Raw genomic sequence first — 18,462 nt, forward strand, 5'->3', positions numbered from 1 at the left:
TCACGTGGAGCTTGTGCGCTGAAACTTCAGAAAGAAAGACTCCATCCAGGGCTGACACAGCACAGAATGGGGCAGAACGAGGCCTGGATGCGCCGTGGTACCCAGGAAAAGGCACTCCCCCTCCTGAGTGTTTTGAGACCCCGCATCCAAGTTGGAGGACCGAAAGGAAGACTCGAAGGTCTCCCTCTCTTATAGAAAAGAGTAGCCAACTTTCTGGTCCTCTGTTTCCATTGAGATTCTGTTCAAGTGTCCCAGCTCGGCTTCTGCGGGTGGCTGAGCTTCTAATGGCTCCCTGCGTTCTTGTCTTTTCCTCTCCAAACCTTCCGTCCTTTTCCCCCTTCTGGGGTGGATGGGCGCTGTCATTGCTTCTACCTTCGAGACAGATTGATGAAAAGTCTGGACCATCGACTCCTTTCCTCTCTTTGGTTCCGTGTCTCTCTCTGTCTGTGTCCCTCTCTTTTCCCTTCTCGATTCAGTCTGTGTCTTCCTCTTTCTCTCTCGTGTGTGGATGGATGGATGCTAGGAATGCACATGTATATGATTAGATGAGGGTTATGTTTTAGGGATAGGTTAGAGGGAGAGAAAGGCTTTAGGTCGGAGTTGGTCATGGGGGAAGGGTCAAGGGTGGTGGTGGTGTTTCTTGGAATCTGAGTGCTGTGCATTCTTCGTCTCTTTCCATATGAACCCCTTCTCAGATACACCACTTGCAAGGAGTCTCTCATGTTCCGTTTCCTATCTTTTGCATTTCTGAATGCTTAGCTTCTCTGTTGTGAAGAGGTTCCATTGGATGGAAACCCATTGGCGTACTTCGTTTTCCTCTTTCCCTTACTTGAAGAGACCCATTTCTACCTCCGCCCAGCAAATGGCAAGGAGACTCTGATGTTAAGGAGCCTTTGACCTACGCTTCTTTCTAGCTATCTCATGACATCAGTCTTTAGGGTGAGGTTTTTCCCCGATATTGAGGTGGTGTGAGATCAAAACCAATAGCGTTCTTCAGATGTAGCTGTCTGGTTTTCCCATGGACATTTATTGAAGAGGCTTTCTTGTTCCCATTTGGATATTCTCCCCTTTTGTGTCAGAGATGAGTTGACCATGGATGCCGGGGTTTGTTTCTGGACCCTCAACTTTATTCCATCGATCTGGATCTGTGTGTGTTGTTGTATTCCCAATAGCATACTGTCCTGCTGCTGCCGCTGCGCCTAAGTCACTTCAGTCGTGTCTGACTCTGCGCGACCCCATGGCCTGCAGCCTACCAGGCTCCTCCGTCCAGGGCGTTTTCCAGGCAAGAGTACTGGAGTGGGTCGCCATCGCCTTCTCCGATACTCTCCTGAGGATCCTAGTTTGGTCGTCTAATTTCCTTTCACACAACCTTGGATGTCCGTATCGGGGCTTTTTCGTCGGATTGTATTGACAATTTAGGCTCTTTTCTGTTTCCGTACCCCTTTTGCAATTCTTTGTTCGGTGCGAAAATGCATTGGCCTTTTGGGAGGAATAGCATCGAAGCTGTGGATTGCCTTGTGGGGCTGTGACATCATTTTCCCAATAGGAATTCTTTCAAGCCCTGAGCACAGCTTCTCTTTCCAGTGGTTGGTGTGGGCTTGATCTTCCTTCTTCCATCTCTCGCCGTTTTGTGAGAACAGGTCCTTCCTTCCCTTCTGGGTTAGATGGACTCGTGGGTATCACTTAGGTGAATGGCATTGTCATTGGGGGTGATAATTCCCTTCTCATTGGAAGACTTTGCTGTGAGTATTAGAAATGCAAGTGATTTCTCTTCCCCTTCCTCCCTGTCCATCTCTCAGAGCCACCGGGAAACAGAGGCCTCATCCAGGGTCACACAGGCCTGAGGGAGTGCAACTAGACTGTTGTTTCTCCAGGCCCTCAGTGCTGGACATCATCCGGGATACTCTGTGTGTGTCTTCCTCAGTCTGCTGTCCCTTCAGACCTTTCCCTAGTTTTCACAGGCTTGTCGTGTTGGTGTTCTTTGTCTGTTTGGAGACACATCCTTGAGAAGCTTTGTGTTTCCACTCATTCGTCTCGCGATGTATGACCTGTCTTTTGCTTTTGTAATGAGGTCTTTCCCACAGTAGATATCTTTGATTTTGCAAAGTCCACTGTATTCTCTGGGTTGTTTTGTGAGCTGCCTTTTCGTTTTGTGTGTGAAGACTCAAAGCACATGTCCGGTTTCTGCTCATTGCTCTTCTAGATTTGTGACAAGTTTTCATGGAAACTTTGTCTAGGGATAACTGGAAGTGAACTCGGTGTAAGGTGTCAAGTCTCCATCTCCATTCATGTCATGCCCTGCAGTTTCCAATTCCCTGTTCCTGAGTGGTTTTGGAGACCTTGTGGGAAGTTTGGTTGCATCGGAGTTTGCGTTTCCACCTTGAGTAGATTCACACTGTTCTGCCCTCAGGGACACTGTCAAGGGGGAGTGAGGAGCTGCCTGCACTTCCAGCAGTGACCACACGGTGGGGCGAGTGCTGCTCTCCCCTCTGGGAGCCCCAGGCCACAGGCATCCCAGTGAGGAGCCAGCTCTGTGCTCAGCTGAAAGGAGTTAGTCTCTCAGGAGCCTCTGAGCCCTTGCCTTTGGATCACCCAGGGTGGGCATTTGCTGTGACAGAAAAAATTGCCCTGAATTCCATGGACGGAAGAGCCTGGCTGTGTGGAGTTCGTGAGTTGCCGTGAATCAGACACAACTGAGGACACAAAAATTCAATAGACTAAAACACTTTTTGGGGGTGGGGGGAGTGAAAGGGGGTGATGTGGGGTTTTTTGTCTTATATAATAGCCGAGGGAAATCTAGTTTAAACCTAAATTCACATAGATGGGAAAGGTATAGCTCTCCGTCACCCTATTAAAAAAAAAAAAAAAAAAAACGACTTCACTTTTCTGAAAGCTTATTTAGTAGCTTCCTTGAGCAGTTCATTGTGAAGGATTTTTTTTTTTTTTCTGTGACATTGGCCTCATTAAAATGTACGGTTTGCCTTTACTGGAAAATTTTGTTCATTGGTTTGTTAGGGAATCTTGGTAATATTTGAGTTTCCTGGGGAGTATGGTCACATGACCTGGCCCTGGCCAATTGGTGCGTTCCACCTCCCTGGCCACTGTGATTGGCTCCGGACTGGGGCAGTGCCCAATCGGGGCCCAGGGCCAGGCCTCACGTTGGAAGCCAGGGGAAGACGAGCTCTCGTCCTGCTGGGGTAGGGGAAGGGGTGGGGCCGGGGGAGGTCAGTCTCCAGCAGTGGGAGGGGCTTGAGGTCCGCCTGCGGCAGTTGGTGACCTTCCTGCTCCCCTCAGGGCAGAGCCGCCGGCCTGAGAATGAGGGCGCTGCTGAGCCCAAGGCGCTGGGATGGCCCGCTGCTGCTGTGGTCCCAGAGCTCCACCCGAGACCTGAGGGAGGCCGTCTGCCCGTGAGTCCTCTCCCGCTTGTCTGTCAGCTTGTTTGAACCATGCTGGGTTTTCTGCCCAGCTGGCTAAGGGGAGTCCCTGGAAATGCAAGGGTGTGGGTTTTGGCAGACTTCAGGGAAGACATGCCAGATGAGCCTGGGAGACTCCAGCTTAATCTGGATTCAGGAGATATCTCTTCGGGCCAGCTAGTAATTGTAGGATAAGCCTAATGAGTCTTCACAGGATGAAGAGAGTAACGTGCCAAGGTAGCAATCGATGTCCTCATTCGAGAGGATGAAGCTGGTGCTCAGAGAAGGGGGGAACTTGGCCAGAGCAAGGAGGTGTGCACCCAGACAGAACCCCCAGATCCGGCCATTGGAGCTCAGGGAGGCCACTGGTGTGGCTTGTCCCTGTGGCAGGGGCCGAGGCACGCAGCCCACCCTGATTCCTGCGGGGGCCTGACTTGGGAAGTGCCATCTGGTAGCTTTGAGACTCACCAAACCAAATTGCACTGGAGAGAGGAAGGACACCTTCCTTCATCCACCCCCCACCCCCGCCGGATTCCCACATACCCTGACCCCTTTCTCTTGATTTCGGAGCCATTTCCAGAGTCCCGCTCATATGACCTCATTCGAAGTGCACTGTGGACGAGCTGCCATCTGCAGCTGCTACCACAGCAGCCAAGGGCTTTAGCTCCCGAGTACCTCCCTTCCTTTGGAACTTGGGGGCCCTCTACTCCCCACTTGCACACCACAGACCTTTGCTGAGGATTGTGGGGACCCTCACTCAGTTTGCAGCACGTTGTAGCCATCCCTGTCCTCTCAATACCTCCCTTGCCACTCAGCTTGTGAGCCCCTTTGGAGCAGCGTGGCCCACCTGGCTGCAACGGAAGAGACACAGCTGACAGTGAAACAACAGCTTAGATCTGACAGCCGGAAAGCTCTGTCAAAAGGGACCTCCCTCTTCACACCGTAGAGGCTGTAGGAGCCGCCAGGCTTTCGGAACCAGTGCTGGGGCCAAAATGACTCCACAGCCGTTTTCCTTCCTGGGGAGGGTTCTGGCTCGAGTGGGAATGGCTCAAGTCTCCTAAGGTTCTGAAAGCCCACTGTGTGCAGATTCACGGTACACAGAGAGGAGAAGGTGGAGTCCTGCCCTGGAGGTGGTCACAGCTCACGGATGAGCCAGGCAGGCAGGCAGGCAGGCAGGGCATGAGAACACCTGAGCTGCCTTCATGAGTGAATGGTGTGGGGGCAGAGGAAGAGAAGCCGGTCTGCTCCCTCATGTGGTGCCCAGGGCAGGTTGTCCCCAGAGGAAACCCTTACGACGGTGAGGACTCTCACTGCTGTTTCCCAAGGGGTTCCGTCGGTGCGTGTCTTCCCCGGAGCGGTCAGGCCGTCTCTAAAGTACACTGGCCATGGGCATTGCCTCTCCTTGGAACTTCCCACGTGTTTCTCTTTTTTATGGAACAGTGATTTTTCTAGAGGGGTTCTGGGCCACAAGGTTGTTGGGTCATTTTCTAGCCGTCTGTCGTGAAGAACGCTTTCCTGGGCGTTGGGGTGGTTTGTTGTTCCAGCTCCCTTTCTTGGCTTCTTTTGGGAGCTGGTGCAACAAGAGGAGCTCAGCCTCTGCCTTCTGGCTGAGATGTCACCCTTCAAACAGCAATGCCTGCCTGGAGATAATGATGGCATTTGCCAAAAGGGCTTCGTTTGGCACATGATATCTTGAAAGGACGTACACCGTCCTGTCAGCTATCAAAGGCTAGTTCAAATGACATAAAAATGAGAACTCTCCAATGGAGTCTTACAGTAGGTGGAGAGTCCGAAAGAAACTCCTTCAGTCATTTCACTGAGAGTCATTGATTGGGGACACCAAGAATATAGGAAGGAATGCAGAAAGAAAAGATGAAATTGTGTTCAGGATCGGGGGGAGGGATGAACAGGGCGTGCTTGCCTTGAATCCAGGCTTTGTTGGGGGGTGGGGCATAAAGATCAAACGGGTCTGAAACCACAAAGTGGTGATGGTAACACAGTATCACCAGTTACACAACAGTGTTCCCAAATTGCAACAATGATGAAAAAGTTTACTGATCCCAACTTAACCAACAAAAATACAGGAAACCATACAAAAAATAAAACATCACCAGAAAGGTGGAAACAAACCAAATGCAAAGCAGTTCAGGGGAAAGGAACTCCATGTCCCCTGGGGGCAGACCGAGTTGACAGCGTCCACGGTGAGCCGACAGGGATGGAGGCGGCAGAGCCGACCGCTCCCCTGGACGTGGTGTTTCCGGCAAGGGCTCTGGGTCTCTGTCCAGAGCGGGGGCTCGTTCTTCCTGCAGGGGTGGGTGAGTCATCGTCGGCGTCTGGGTGTTGCGCGGGAGCCAGGGCAGGCTCTCCCTGCCGAGGCGGTGACTCCTCCTCTGCCTCGGGTTCTCCTGCCAAAGCCCGAGCAGGTACAGGTGCACGTGGAGGTGGAGGTTCTGGCTGAGGGGGTGGGACATCAGTGCCTGGGGCTGGGGGTCCTGCAGGCACGGAGATCCGATCTGCCCGGTGTGCTGGCCAGAACCCAGCTGGCCTGGTGTCTCTGCGAGGGCAAGTCTCGGTTCTCCATCTGCCCTCGGTGGATCCCTGGGTCCTGCACCTGGAGCCACCACCTCTGTAGGGACAGGTCTGGGAAGTGGAGCCTGGTTCCAGTTGGAGGCCAGTGCTAGAGCTGGGGGAGAAGCAAAGTTTGCCCACAGGCCAGCCTTGGCATGTGCGTATCCCGGGACAGAAAGCTTCCAAGAGATTCCCAAAGAATACCCAGGGTCGGATGTCTTTTGGGACTGAAGTGTGCAAGATGGGGGTGGGGGTGTGAGGCCAGCGCTTGCTGCAGGCCCAGCAGCATCTTTCGGGGACTCGTCCCTGTGTAGCTCAGCACCCCCTCCCCACACACTCCCGTGCACCAGCCCCAGCGTCCTCACCTCTGTGCTCTGGCGTGCTGGGCTCCAGGTCCTCCTGCTGCCTCAGAGGCTGGGGTTCTCGGGACTCTGGGTCGGAGCCGGGTGTGCTGAGCTCCGTGGCAGCCTCAGACTGGGCCGCCGGGTGTATCCTGTGTGGTGTCTCGGCAGCAGGCCTTCCCCGACTCCGCTTCGCCCCCGGTGGGGCTGATGCCTCCGTGGGCACGCTCACCTGGAGCCTGCACTGGGCCTCAGGGGCGGGGGGGTGGTGCTCCGACCCCTCCCGCCGGGAGGTGGACGGGGTGTCCCCGTCCTCGGCCTCATCACGTGGGAAGCTCTGCAACCACAGTGACCGTCAGCCAGCCATGCTGGGAGTTTTCCGAGCTGGGCCTGGCCAGTGGAGCCGCAGCTTCTGCCTGCTCGAACTTCTCTTCCCAGAAGGGTCAGAGATGTGTGTCTGCTCAGATCCCCACCCGGGAGGAAAGAGACCCACCTGAGGGTTTGAGGCCAGCCTGGGCGGCCGGCGCTGCCCGCACTCTCCCCATCCCACCCAGTCTGCTCTCCCCTGGGGTGTGGACACAACTTGCCCGCAGGCTTCTGACCCCACATCCGCCTGGGCTTCCTTGAGGGAGACACACCCCGAGAAACCCGCATCCACACACACAGGCAAAGGACCCGGTGTTTCCGGGTGGCATGGGAGAGGTGGCCTGGCCCGGCCTGGGGCTCCCCGTGTTACCTTTCTGTTTCTCCGGGCAAAGGGCCAGAGGCCTCTCGGGGGTGCCCTGAGCCAACGTTGACAGGGTGCCCACGCACACAGCCTGTGAGCTCTCCTGAGGCCCCGGCCTCTGGGCAGGGGCAAACAGCAGAATATCCTGGCAGCAAGTGATCTGGCTGGGGGCTCCTCTCCGCTCTGGAGGCCTGGATACCCGGGTTGCGGGTTCTGTTGGGTTCTGTTGCCGGCAGGTGACATCATTTCCTGGGGTTCGTGCTGAGGTCCCTTCCCCAAAACTTCCCAAGGGAATCTCTGGGTTTCTGACTGCTCAACCACCCCCCTTAGGCCATGTGCAGGCACAGTGACAGCCACACAGCCCAGCCCACAGCCCTGGGGAGGCCTGGGTGCAGCCAGGGCCTGAGCTCCGAGGACCCCGCTGCTCTCAGACCAGGCTCCTTCTTCTCATAAGTGGTGTGGCCCTGGACAAGCGTATGCCCCTCAGGGTTTCCCCAGTCTCTCCATCTGGAGAGTGGGGGTCATTCTCCCATCTGCTTCCTAGGTCTGTCGACCTACGAGCAGCTCCATGCCTTTCCACCTGGGGCCGATATCACGTGGAGCTTGTGCGCTGAGACTTCAGAAAGACTCCATCCAGGGCTGACACAGCACAGAATGGGGCAGAACGAGGCCTGGATGCGCCGTGGTACCCAGGAAAAGGCACTCCCCCTCCTGAGTGTTTTGAGACCCCGCATCCAAGTTGGAGGCGCGAAAGGAAGACTCGAAGGTCTCCCTCTCTTATAGAAAAGAGTAGCCAACTTTCTGGTCCTCTGTTTCCATTGAGATTCTGTTCAAGTGTCCCAGCTCGGCTTCTGCGGGTGGCTGAGCTTCTAATGGCTCCCTGCGTTCTTGTCTTTTCCTCTCCAAACCTTCCGTCCTTTTCCCCCTTCTGGGGTGGATGGGCGCTGTCATTGCTTCTACCTTCGAGACAGATTGATGAAAAGTCTGGACCGTCGACTCCTTTCCTCTCTTTGGTTCCGTGTCTCTCTCTGTCTGTGTCCCTCTCTTTTCCCTTCTCGATTCAGTCTGTGTCTTCCTCTTTCTCTCTCGTGTGTGGATGGATGGATGCTAGGAATGCACATGTATATGATTAGATGAGGGTTATGTTTTAGGGATAGGTTAGAGGGAGAGAAAGGCTTTAGGTCGGAGTTGGTCATGCGGGAAGGGTCAAGGGTGGTGGTGGTGTTTCTTGGAATCTGAGTGCTGTGCATTCTTCGTCTCTTTCCATATGAACCCCTTCTCAGATACACCACTTGCAAGGAGTCTCTCATGTTCCGTTTCCTATCTTTTGCATTTCTGAATGCTTAGCTTCTCTGTTGTGAAGAGGTTCCATTGGATGGAAACCCATTGGCGTACTTCGTTTTCCTCTTTCCCTTACTTGAAGAGACCCATTTCTACCTCCGCCCAGCAAATGGCAAGGAGACTCTGATGTTAAGGAGCCTTTGACCTACGCTTCTTTCTAGCTATCTCATGACATCAGTCTTTAGGGTGAGGTTTTTCCCCGATATTGAGGTGGTGTGAGATCAAAACCAATAGCGTTCTTCAGATGTAGCTGTCTGGTTTTCCCATGGACATTTATTGAAGAGGCTTTCTTGTTCCCATTTGGATATTCTCCCCTTTTGTGTCAGAGATGAGTTGACCATGGATGCCGGGGTTTGTTTCTGGACCCTCAACTTTATTCCATCGATCTGGATCTGTGTGTGTTGTTGTATTCCCAATAGCATACTGTCCTGCTGCTGCCGCTGCGCCTAAGTCACTTCAGTCGTGTCTGACTCTGCGCGACCCCATGGCCTGCAGCCTACCAGGCTCCTCCGTCCAGGGCGTTTTCCAGGCAAGAGTACTGGAGTGGGTCGCCATCGCCTTCTCCGATACTCTCCTGAGGATCCTAGTTTGGTCGTCTAATTTCCTTTCACACAACCTTGGATGTCCGTATCGGGGCTTTTTCGTCGGATTGTATTGACAATTTAGGCTCTTTTCTGTTTCCGTACCCCTTTTGCAATTCTTTGTTCGGTGCGAAAATGCATTGGCATTTTGGGAGGAATAGCATCGAAGCTGTGGATTGCCTTGTGGGGCTGTGACATCATTTTCCCAATAGGAATTCTTTCAAGCCCTGAGCACAGCTTCTCTTTCCAGTGGTTGGTGTGGGCTTGATCTTCCTTCTTCCATCTCTCGCCGTTTTGTGAGAACAGGTCCTTCCTTCCCTTCTGGGTTAGATGGACTCGTGGGTATCACTTCAGTGAATGGCATTGTTAGTGGGGGTGATAATTCCCTTCTCATTGGAAGACTTTGCTGTGAGTATTAGAAATGCAAGTGATTTCTCTTCCCCTTCCTCCCTGTCCATCTCTCAGAGCCACCGGGAAACAGAGGCCTCATCCAGGGTCACACAGGCCTGAGGGAGTGCAACTAGACTGTTGTTTCTTCAGGCCCTCAGTGCTGGACATCATCCGGGATACTCTGTGTGTGTCTTCCTCAGTCTGCTGTCCCTTCAGACCTTTCCCTAGTTTTCACAGGCTTGTCGTGTTGGTGTTCTTTGTCTGTTTGGAGACACATCCTTGAGAAGCTTTGTGTTTCCACTCATTCGTCTCGCGATGTATGACCTGTCTTTTGCTTTTGTAATGAGGTCTTTCCCACAGTAGATATCTTTGATTTTGCAAAGTCCACTGTATTCTCTGGGTTGTTTTGTGGGCTGCCTTTTTGTTTTGTGTGTGAAGACTCAAAGCACGTGTCCGGTTTCTGCTCATTGTTCTTCTAGATTTGTGACAAGTTTTCATGGAAACTTTGTCTAGGGATAACTGGAAGTGAACTCGGTGTAAGGTGTCAAGTCTCCATCTCCATTCATGTCATGCCCTGCAGTTTCCAATTCCCTGTTCCTGAGTGGTTTTGGAGACCTTGTGGGAAGTTTGGTTGCATCGGAGTTTGCGTTTCCACCTTGAGTAGATTCCCACTGTTCTGCCCTCAGGGACACTGTCAAGGGGGAGTGAGGAGCAGCCTGCACTTCCAGCAGTGACCACACGGTGGGGCGAGTGCTGCTCTCCCCTCTGGGAGCCCCAGGCCACAGGCATCCCAGTGAGGAGCCAGCTCTGTGCTCAGCTGAAAGGAGTTAGTCTCTCAGGAGCCTCTGAGCCCTTGCCTTTGGATCACCCAGGGTGGGCATTTGCTGCGACAGAAAAAATTGCCCTGAATTCCATGGACGGAAGAGCCTGGCTGTGTAGAGTTCGTGAGTTGCCGTGAATCAGACACAACTGAGGACACAAAAATTCAATAGACTAAAACACTTTTTGGCGGTGGGGGGAGTGAAAGGGGGTGATGTGGGGTTTTTTGTCTTATATAATAGCCGAGGGAAATCTAGTTTAAACCTAAATTCACATAGATGGGAAAGGTATAGCTCTCCGTCACCCTATTAAAAAAAAAAAAAAAGTCTTAACTTTTCTGAAAGCTTATTTAGTAGCTTCCTTGAGCAGTTCATTGTGAAGGATTTTTTTTTTTTTTCTGTGACATTGGCCTCATGAAAAAGTACGGTTTGCCTTTACTGGAAAATTTTGTTCATTGGTTTGTTAGGGAATCTTGGTAATATTTGAGTTTCCTGGGGAGTATGGTCACATGACCTGGCCCTGGCCAATCGGTGCGTTCCACCTCCCTGGCCACTGTGATTGGCTCCGGACTGGGGCAGTGCCCAATCGGGGCCCAGGGCCGGGCCTCACGTTGGAAGCCAGGGGAAGACGAGCTCTCGTCCTGCTGGGGTAGGGGAAGGGGTGGGGCCAGGGGAGGTCAGGCTCCAGCAGTGGGAGGGGCTTGAGGTCCGCCTGCGGCAGTTGGTGACCTTCCTGCTCCCCTCAGGGCAGAGCCGCCGGCCTGAGAATGAGGGCGCTGCTGAGCCCAGGGGCTGAGATGGCCCGCTGCTGCTGTGGTCCCAGAGCTCCACCCGAGACCTGAGGGAGGCCGTCTGCCCGTGAGTCCTCTCCCGCTTGTCTGTCAGCTTGTTTGAACCATGCTGGGTTTTCTGCCCAGCTGGCTAAGGGGAGTCCCTGGAAATGCAAGGGTGTGGGTTTTGGCAGACTTCAGGGAAGACATGCCAGATGAGCCTGGGAGACTCCAGCTTAATCTGGATTCAGGAGATATCTCTTCGGGCCAGCTAGTAATTGTAGGATAAGCCTAATGAGTCTTCACAGGATGAAGAGAGTAACGTGCCAAGGTAGCAATCGATGTCCTCATTCGAGAGGATGAAGCTGGTGCTCAGAGAAGGGGGGAACTTGGCCAGAGCAAGGAGGTGTGCACCCAGACAGAACCCCCAGATCCGGCCATTGGAGCTCAGGGAGGCCACTGGTGTGGCTTGTCCCTGTGGCAGGGGCCGAGGCACGCAGCCCACCCTGATTCCTGCGGGGGCCTGACTTGGGAAGTGCCATCTGGTAGCTTTGAGACTCACCAAACCAAATTGCACTGGAGAGAGGAAGGACACCTTCCTTCATCCACCCCCCACCCCCGCTGGATTCCCACATACCCTGACCCCTTTCTCTTGATTTCGGAGCCATTTCCAGAGTCCCGCTCATATGACCTCATTCGAAGTGCACTGTGGACGAGCTGCCATCTGCAGCTGCTACCACAGCAGCCAAGGGCTTTAGCTCCCGAGTACCTCCCTTCCTTTGGAACTTGGGGGCCCTCTACTCCCCACTTGCACACCACAGACCTTTGCTGAGGATTGTGGGGACCCTCACTCAGTTTGCAGCACGTTGTAGCCATCCCTGTCCTCTCAATACCTCCCTTGCCACTCAGCTTGTGAGCCCCTTTGGAGCAGCGTGGCCCACCTGGCTGCAACGGAAGAGACACAGCTGACAGTGAAACAACAGCTTAGATCTGACAGCCGGAAAGCTCTGTCAAAAGGGACCTCCCTCTTCACACCGTAGAGGCTGTAGGAGCCGCCAGGCTTTCGGAACCAGTGCTGGGGCCAAAATGACTCCACAGCCGTTTTCCTTCCTGGGGAGGGTTCTGGCTCGAGTGGGAATGGCTCAAGTCTCCTAAGGTTCTGAAAGCCCACTGTGTGCAGATTCACGGTACACAGAGAGGAGAAGGTGGAGTCCTGCCCTGGAGGTGGTCACAGCTCACGGATGAGCCAGGCAGGCAGGCAGGCAGGCAGGGCATGAGAACACCTGAGCTGCCTTCATGAGTGAATGGTGTGGGGGCAGAGGAAGAGAAGCCGGTCTGCTCCCTCATGTGGTGCCCAGGGCAGGTTGTCCCCAGAGGAAACCCTTACGACGGTGAGGACTCTCACTGCTGTTTCCCAAGGGGTTCCGTCGGTGCGTGTCTTCCCCGGAGCGGTCAGGCCGTCTCTAAAGTACACTGGCCATGGGCATTGCCTCTCCTTGGAACTTCCCACGTGTTTCTCTTTTTTATGGAACAGTGATTTTTCTAGAGGGGTTCTGGGCCACAAGGTTGTTGGGTCATTTTCTAGCCTTCTGTCGTGAAGAACGCTTTCCTGGGCGTTGGGGTGGTTTGTTGTTCCAGCTCCCTTTCTTGGCTTCTTTTGGGAGCTGGTGCAACAAGAGGAGCTCAGCCTCTGCCTTCTGGCTGAGATGTCACCCTTCAAACAGCAATGCCTGCCTGGAGATAATGATGGCATTTGCCAAAAGGGCTTCGTTTGGCACATGATATCTTGAAAGGACGTACACCGTCCTGTCAGCTATCAAAGGCTAGTTCAAATGACATAAAAATGAGAACTCTCCAATGGAGTCTTACAGTAGGTGGAGATTCCGAAAGAAACTCCTTCAGTCATTTCACTGAGAGTCATTGATTGGGGACACCAAGAATATAGGAAGGAATGCAGAAAGAAAAGATAAAATTGTGTTCAGGATCGGGGGGAGGGATGAACAGGGCGTGCTTGCCTTGAATCCAGGCTTTGTTGGGGGGTGGGGCATAAAGATCAAACGGGTCTGAAACCACAAAGTGGTGATGGTAACACAGTATCACCAGTTACACAACAGTGTTCCCAAATTGCAACAATGATGAAAAAGTTTACTGATCCCAACTTAACCAACAAAAATACAGGAAACCATACAAAAAATAAAACATCACCAGAAAGGTGGAAACAAACCAAATGCAAAGCAGTTCAGGGGAAAGGAACTCCATGTCCCCTGGGGGCAGACCGAGTTGACAGCGTCCACGGTGAGCCGACAGGGATGGAGGCGGCAGAGCCGACCGCTCCCCTGGACGTGGTGTTTCCGGCAAGGGCTCTGGGTCTCTGTCCAGAGCGGGGGCTCGTTCTTCCTGCAGGGGTGGGTGAGTCATCGTCGGCGTCTGGGTGTTGCGCGGGAGCCAGGGCAGGCTCTCCCTGCCGAGGCGGTGACTCCTCCTCTGCCTCGGGTTCTCCTGCCAAAGCCCGAGCAGGTACAGGTGCACGTGGAGGTGGAGGTTCTGGCTGAGGGGGTGGGACATCAGTGCCTGGGGCTGGGGGTCCTGCAGGCACGGAGATCCGATCTGCCCGGTGTGCTGGCCAGAACCCAGCTGGCCTGGTGTCTCTGCGAGGGCAAGTCTCGGTTCTCCATCTGCCCTCGGTGGATCCCTGGGTCCTGCACCTGGAGCCACCACCTCTGTAGGGACAGGTCTGGGAAGTGGAGCCTGGTTCCAGTTGGAGGCCAGTGCTAGAGCTGGGGGAGAAGCAAAGTTTGCCCACAGGCCAGCCTTGGCATGTGCGTATCCCGGGACAGAAAGCTTCCAAGAGATTCCCAAAGAATACCCAGGGTCGGATGTCTTTTGGGACTGAAGTGTGCAAGATGGGGGTGGGGGTGTGAGGCCAGCGCTTGCTGCAGGCCCAGCAGCATCTTTCGGGGACTCGTCCCTGTGTAGCTCAGCACCCCCTCCCCACACACTCCCGTGCACCAGCCCCAGCGTCCTCACCTCTGTGCTCTGGCGTGCTGGGCTCCAGGTCCTCCTGCTGCCTCAGAGGCTGGGGTTCTCGGGACTCTGGGTCGGAGCCGGGTGTGCTGAGCTCCGTGGCAGCCTCAGACTGGGCCGCCGGGTGTATCCTGTGTGGTGTCTCGGCAGCAGGCCTTCCCCGCCTCCGCTTCGCCCCCGGTGGGGCTGATGCCTCCGTGGGCACGCTCACCTGGAGCCTGCACTGGGCCTCAGGGGCGGGGGGGTGGTGCTCCGACCCCTCCCGCCGGGAGGTGGACGGGGTGTCCCCGTCCTCGGCCTCATCACGTGGGAAGCTCTGCAACGACAGTGACCGTCAGCCAGCCATGCTGGGAGTTTTCCGAGCTGGGCCTGGCCAGTGGAGCCGCAGCTTCTGCCTGCTCGAACTTCTCTTCCCAGAAGGGTCAGAGACGTGTGTCTGCTCAGATCCCCACCCGGGAGGAAAGAGACCCACCTGAGGGTGTGAGGCCAGCCTGGGCGGCCGGCGCTGCCCGCACTCTCCCCATCCCACCCAGCCTGCTCTCCCCTGGGGTGTGGACACAACTTGCCCGCAGGCTTCTGACCCCACATCCGCCTGGGCTTCCTTGAGGGAGACACACCCCGAGAAACCCGCATCCACACACACAGGCAAAGGACCCGGTGTTTCCGGGTGGCATGGGAGAGGTGGCCTGGCCCGGCCTGGGGCTCCCCGTGTTACCTTTCTGTTTCTCCGGGCAAAGGGCCAGAGGCCTCTCGGGGGTGCCCTGAGCCAACGTTGACAGGGTGCCCACGCACACAGCCTGTGAGCTCTCCTGAGGCCCCGGCCTCTGGGCAGGGGCAAACAGCAGAACATCCTGGCAGCAAGTGATCTGGCTGGGGGCTCCTCTCCGCTCTGGAGGCCTGGATACCCGGGTTGCGGGTTCTGTTGGGTTCTGTTGCCGGCAGGTGACATCATTTCCTGGGGTTCGTGCTGAAGTCCCTTCCCCAAAACTTCCCAAGGGAATCTCTGGGTTTCTGACTGCTCGACCACCCCCCTTAGGCCATGTGCAGGCACAGTGACAGCCACACAGCCCAGCCCACAGCCCTGGGGAGGCCTGGGTGCAGCCAGGGCCTGAGCTCCGAGGACCCCGCTGCTCTCAGACCAGGCTCCTTCTTCTCATAAGTGGTGTGGCCCTGGACAAGCGTATGCCCCTCAGGGTTTCCCCAGTCTCTCCATCTGGAGAGTGGGGGTCATTCTCCCATCTGCTTCCTAGGTCTGTCGACCTACGAGCAGCTCCATGCCTTTCCACCTGGGGCCGATATCACGTGGAGCTTGTGCGCTGAGACTTCAGAAAGAAAGACTCCATCCAGGGCTGACACAGCACAGAATGGGGCAGAACGAGGCCTGGATGCGCCGTGGTACCCAGGAAAAGGCACTCCCCCTCCTGAGTGTTTTGAGACCCCGCATCCAAGTTGGAGGACCGAAAGGAAGACTCGAAGGTCTCCCTCTCTTATAGAAAAGAGTAGCCAACTTTCTGGTCCTCTGTTTCCATTGAGATTCTGTTCAAGTGTCCCAGCTCGGCTTCTGCGGGTGGCTGAGCTTCTAATGGCTCCCTGCGTTCTTGTCTTTTCCTCTCCAAACCTTCCGTCCTTTTCCCCCTTCTGGGGTGGATGGGCGCTGTCATTGCTTCTACCTTCGAGACAGATTGATGAAAAGTCTGGACCATCGACTCCTTTCCTCTCTTTGGTTCCGTGTCTCTCTCTGTCTGTGTCCCTCTCTTTTCCCTTCTCGATTCAGTCTGTGTCTTCCTCTTTCTCTCTCGTGTGTGGATGGATGGATGCTAGGAATGCACATGTATATGATTAGATGAGGGTTATGTTTTAGGGATAGGTTAGAGGGAGAGAAAGGCTTTAGGTCGGAGTTGGTCATGGGGGAAGGGTCAAGGGTGGTGGTGGTGTTTCTTGGAATCTGAGTGCTGTGCATTCTTCGTCTCTTTCCATATGAACCCCTTCTCAGATACACCACTTGCAAGGAGTCTCTCATGTTCCGTTTCCTATCTTTTGCATTTCTGAATGCTTAGCTTCTCTGTTGTGAAGAGGTTCCATTGGATGGAAACCCATTGGCGAACTTCGTTTTCCTCTTTCCCTTACTTGAAGAGACCCATTTCTACCTCCGCCCAGCAAATGGCAAGGAGACTCTGATGTTAAGGAGCCTTTGACCTACGCTTCTTTCTAGCTATCTCATGACATCAGTCTTTAGGGTGAGGTTTTTCCCCGATATTGAGGTGGTGTGAGATCAAAACCAATAGCGTTCTTCAGATGTAGCTGTCTGGTTTTCCCATGGACATTTATTGAAGAGGCTTTCTTGTTCCCATTTGGATATTCTCCCCTTTTGTGTCAGAGATGAGTTGACCATGGATGCCGGGGTTTGTTTCTGGACCCTCAACTTTATTCCATCGATCTGGATCTGTGTGTGTTGTTGTATTCCCAATAGCATACTGTCCTGCTGCTGCCGCTGCGCCTAAGTCACTTCAGTCGTGTCTGACTCTGCGCGACCCCATGGCCTGCAGCCTACCAGGCTCCTCCGTCCAGGGCGTTTTCCAGGCAAGAGTACTGGAGTGGGTCGCCATCGCCTTCTCCGATACTCTCCTGAGGATCCTAGTTTGGTCGTCTAATTTCCTTTCACACAACCTTGGATGTCCGTATCGGGGCTTTTTCGTCGGAGTGTATTGACAATTTAGGCTCTTTTCTGTTTCCGTACCCCTTTTGCAATTCTTTGTTCGGTGCGAAAATGCATTGGCCTTTTGGGAGGAATAGCATCGAAGCTGTGGATTGCCTTGTGGGGCTGTGACATCATTTTCCCAATAGGAATTCTTTCAAGCCCTGAGCACAGCTTCTCTTTCCAGTGGTTGGTGTGGGCTTGATCTTCCTTCTTCCATCTCTCGCCATTTTGTGAGAACAGGTCCTTCCTTCCCTTCTGGGTTAGATGGACTCGTGGGTATCACTTCAGTGAATGGCATTGTTAGTGGGGGTGATAATTCCCTTCTCATTGGAAGACTTTGCTGTGAGTATTAGAAATGCAAGTGATTTCTCTTCCCCTTCCTCCCTGTCCATCTCTCAGAGCCACCGGGAAACAGAGGCCTCATCCAGGGTCACACAGGCCTGAGGGAGTGCAACTAGACTGTTGTTTCTTCAGGCCCTCAGTGCTGGACATCATCCGGGATACTCTGTGTGTGTCTTCCTCAGTCTGCTGTCCCTTCAGACCTTTCCCTAGTTTTCACAGGCTTGTCGTGTTGGTGTTCTTTGTCTGTTTGGAGACACATCCTTGAGAAGCTTTGTGTTTCCACTCATTCGTCTCGCGATGTATGACCTGTCTTTTGCTTTTGTAATGAGGTCTTTCCCACAGTAGATATCTTTGATTTTGCAAAGTCCACTGTATTCTCTGGGTTGTTTTGTGGGCTGCCTTTTTGTTTTGTGTGTGAAGACTCAAAGCACGTGTCCGGTTTCTGCTCATTGTTCTTCTAGATTTGTGACAAGTTTTCATGGAAACTTTGTCTAGGGATAACTGGAAGTGAACTCGGTGTAAGGTGTCAAGTCTCCATCTCCATTCATGTCATGCCCTGCAGTTTCCAATTCCCTGTTCCTGAGTGGTTTTGGAGACCTTGTGGGAAGTTTGGTTGCATCGGAGTTTGCGTTTCCACCTTGAGTAGATTCCCACTGTTCTGCCCTCAGGGACACTGTCAAGGGGGAGTGAGGAGCAGCCTGCACTTCCAGCAGTGACCACACGGTGGGGCGAGTGCTGCTCTCCCCTCTGGGAGCCCCAGGCCACAGGCATCCCAGTGAGGAGCCAGCTCTGTGCTCAGCTGAAAGGAGTTAGTCTCTCAGGAGCCTCTGAGCCCTTGCCTTTGGATCACCCAGGGTGGGCATTTGCTGCGACAGAAAAAATTGCCCTGAATTCCATGGACGGAAGAGCCTGGCTGTGTAGAGTTCGTGAGTTGCCGTGAATCAGACACAACTGAGGACACAAAAATTCAATAGACTAAAACACTTTTTGGGGGTGGGGGGAGTGAAAGGGGGTGATGTGGGGTTTTTTGTCTTATATAATAGCCGAGGGAAATCTAGTTTAAACCTAAATTCACATAGATGGGAAAGGTATAGCTCTCCGTCACCCTATTAAAAAAAAAAAAAAGTCTTAACTTTTCTGAAAGCTTATTTAGTAGCTTCCTTGAGCAGTTCATTGTGAAGGATTTTTTTTTTTTTTTCTGTGACATTGGCCTCATGAAAAAGTACGGTTTGCCTTTACTGGAAAATTTTGTTCATTGGTTTGTTAGGGAATCTTGGTAATATTTGAGTTTCCTGGGGAGTATGGTCACATGACCTGGCCCTGGCCAATCGGTGCGTTCCACCTCCCTGGCCACTGTGATTGGTTCCGGACTGGGGCAGTGCCCAATCGGGGCCCAGGGCCGGCCTCACGTTGGAAGCCAGGGGAAGACGAGCTCTCGTCCTGCTGGGG

At 53.9% G+C, this 18,462-nt stretch overlaps 2 protein-coding genes and 1 long non-coding RNA gene across 3 annotated transcripts in view; 1 reads left to right on the forward strand and 2 right to left on the reverse strand.

Moving 5' to 3' along the window:
• LOC145530002 (uncharacterized) overlaps nucleotides 1-18,462 on the forward strand; it is a 1,493,464-nt gene that overhangs the window by 57,756 nt on the left and 1,417,246 nt on the right. Inside the window, exons 9-10 of the long non-coding RNA XR_014071397.1 lie at nucleotides 3,295-3,407; nucleotides 10,926-11,037. This is a non-coding gene — a long non-coding RNA (uncharacterized LOC145530002). The remainder of the gene's footprint in view (nucleotides 1-3,294; nucleotides 3,408-10,925; nucleotides 11,038-18,462) is intronic.
• On the reverse strand, nucleotides 5,447-11,452 carry LOC145529840 (uncharacterized). The gene is made up of 3 exons (XM_081550600.1): nucleotides 7,059-11,452; nucleotides 6,347-6,659; nucleotides 5,447-6,096 (listed from the first exon to the last, which is right to left on the reverse strand). Exons 1-3 carry the CDS (start codon nucleotides 7,293-7,295, stop codon nucleotides 5,465-5,467), a joined length of 1,182 nt encoding a protein of 393 aa, XP_081406726.1. The 5' UTR covers nucleotides 7,296-11,452; the 3' UTR covers nucleotides 5,447-5,464.
• LOC145529845 (uncharacterized) lies at nucleotides 10,930-18,129 on the reverse strand. Its single transcript, XM_081550606.1, has 3 exons — nucleotides 14,689-18,129; nucleotides 13,977-14,289; nucleotides 10,930-13,726 (listed from the first exon to the last, which is right to left on the reverse strand). Exons 1-3 carry the CDS (start codon nucleotides 14,923-14,925, stop codon nucleotides 13,095-13,097), a joined length of 1,182 nt encoding a protein of 393 aa, XP_081406732.1. The 5' UTR covers nucleotides 14,926-18,129; the 3' UTR covers nucleotides 10,930-13,094.

This window comes from Giraffa tippelskirchi, chromosome 12 (genome assembly GCF_054371585.1).
Source record: "Giraffa tippelskirchi isolate mGirTip1 chromosome 12, T2T-mGirTip1v1.2.pri, whole genome shotgun sequence".
NCBI lineage: Eukaryota > Metazoa > Chordata > Mammalia > Artiodactyla > Giraffidae > Giraffa > Giraffa tippelskirchi.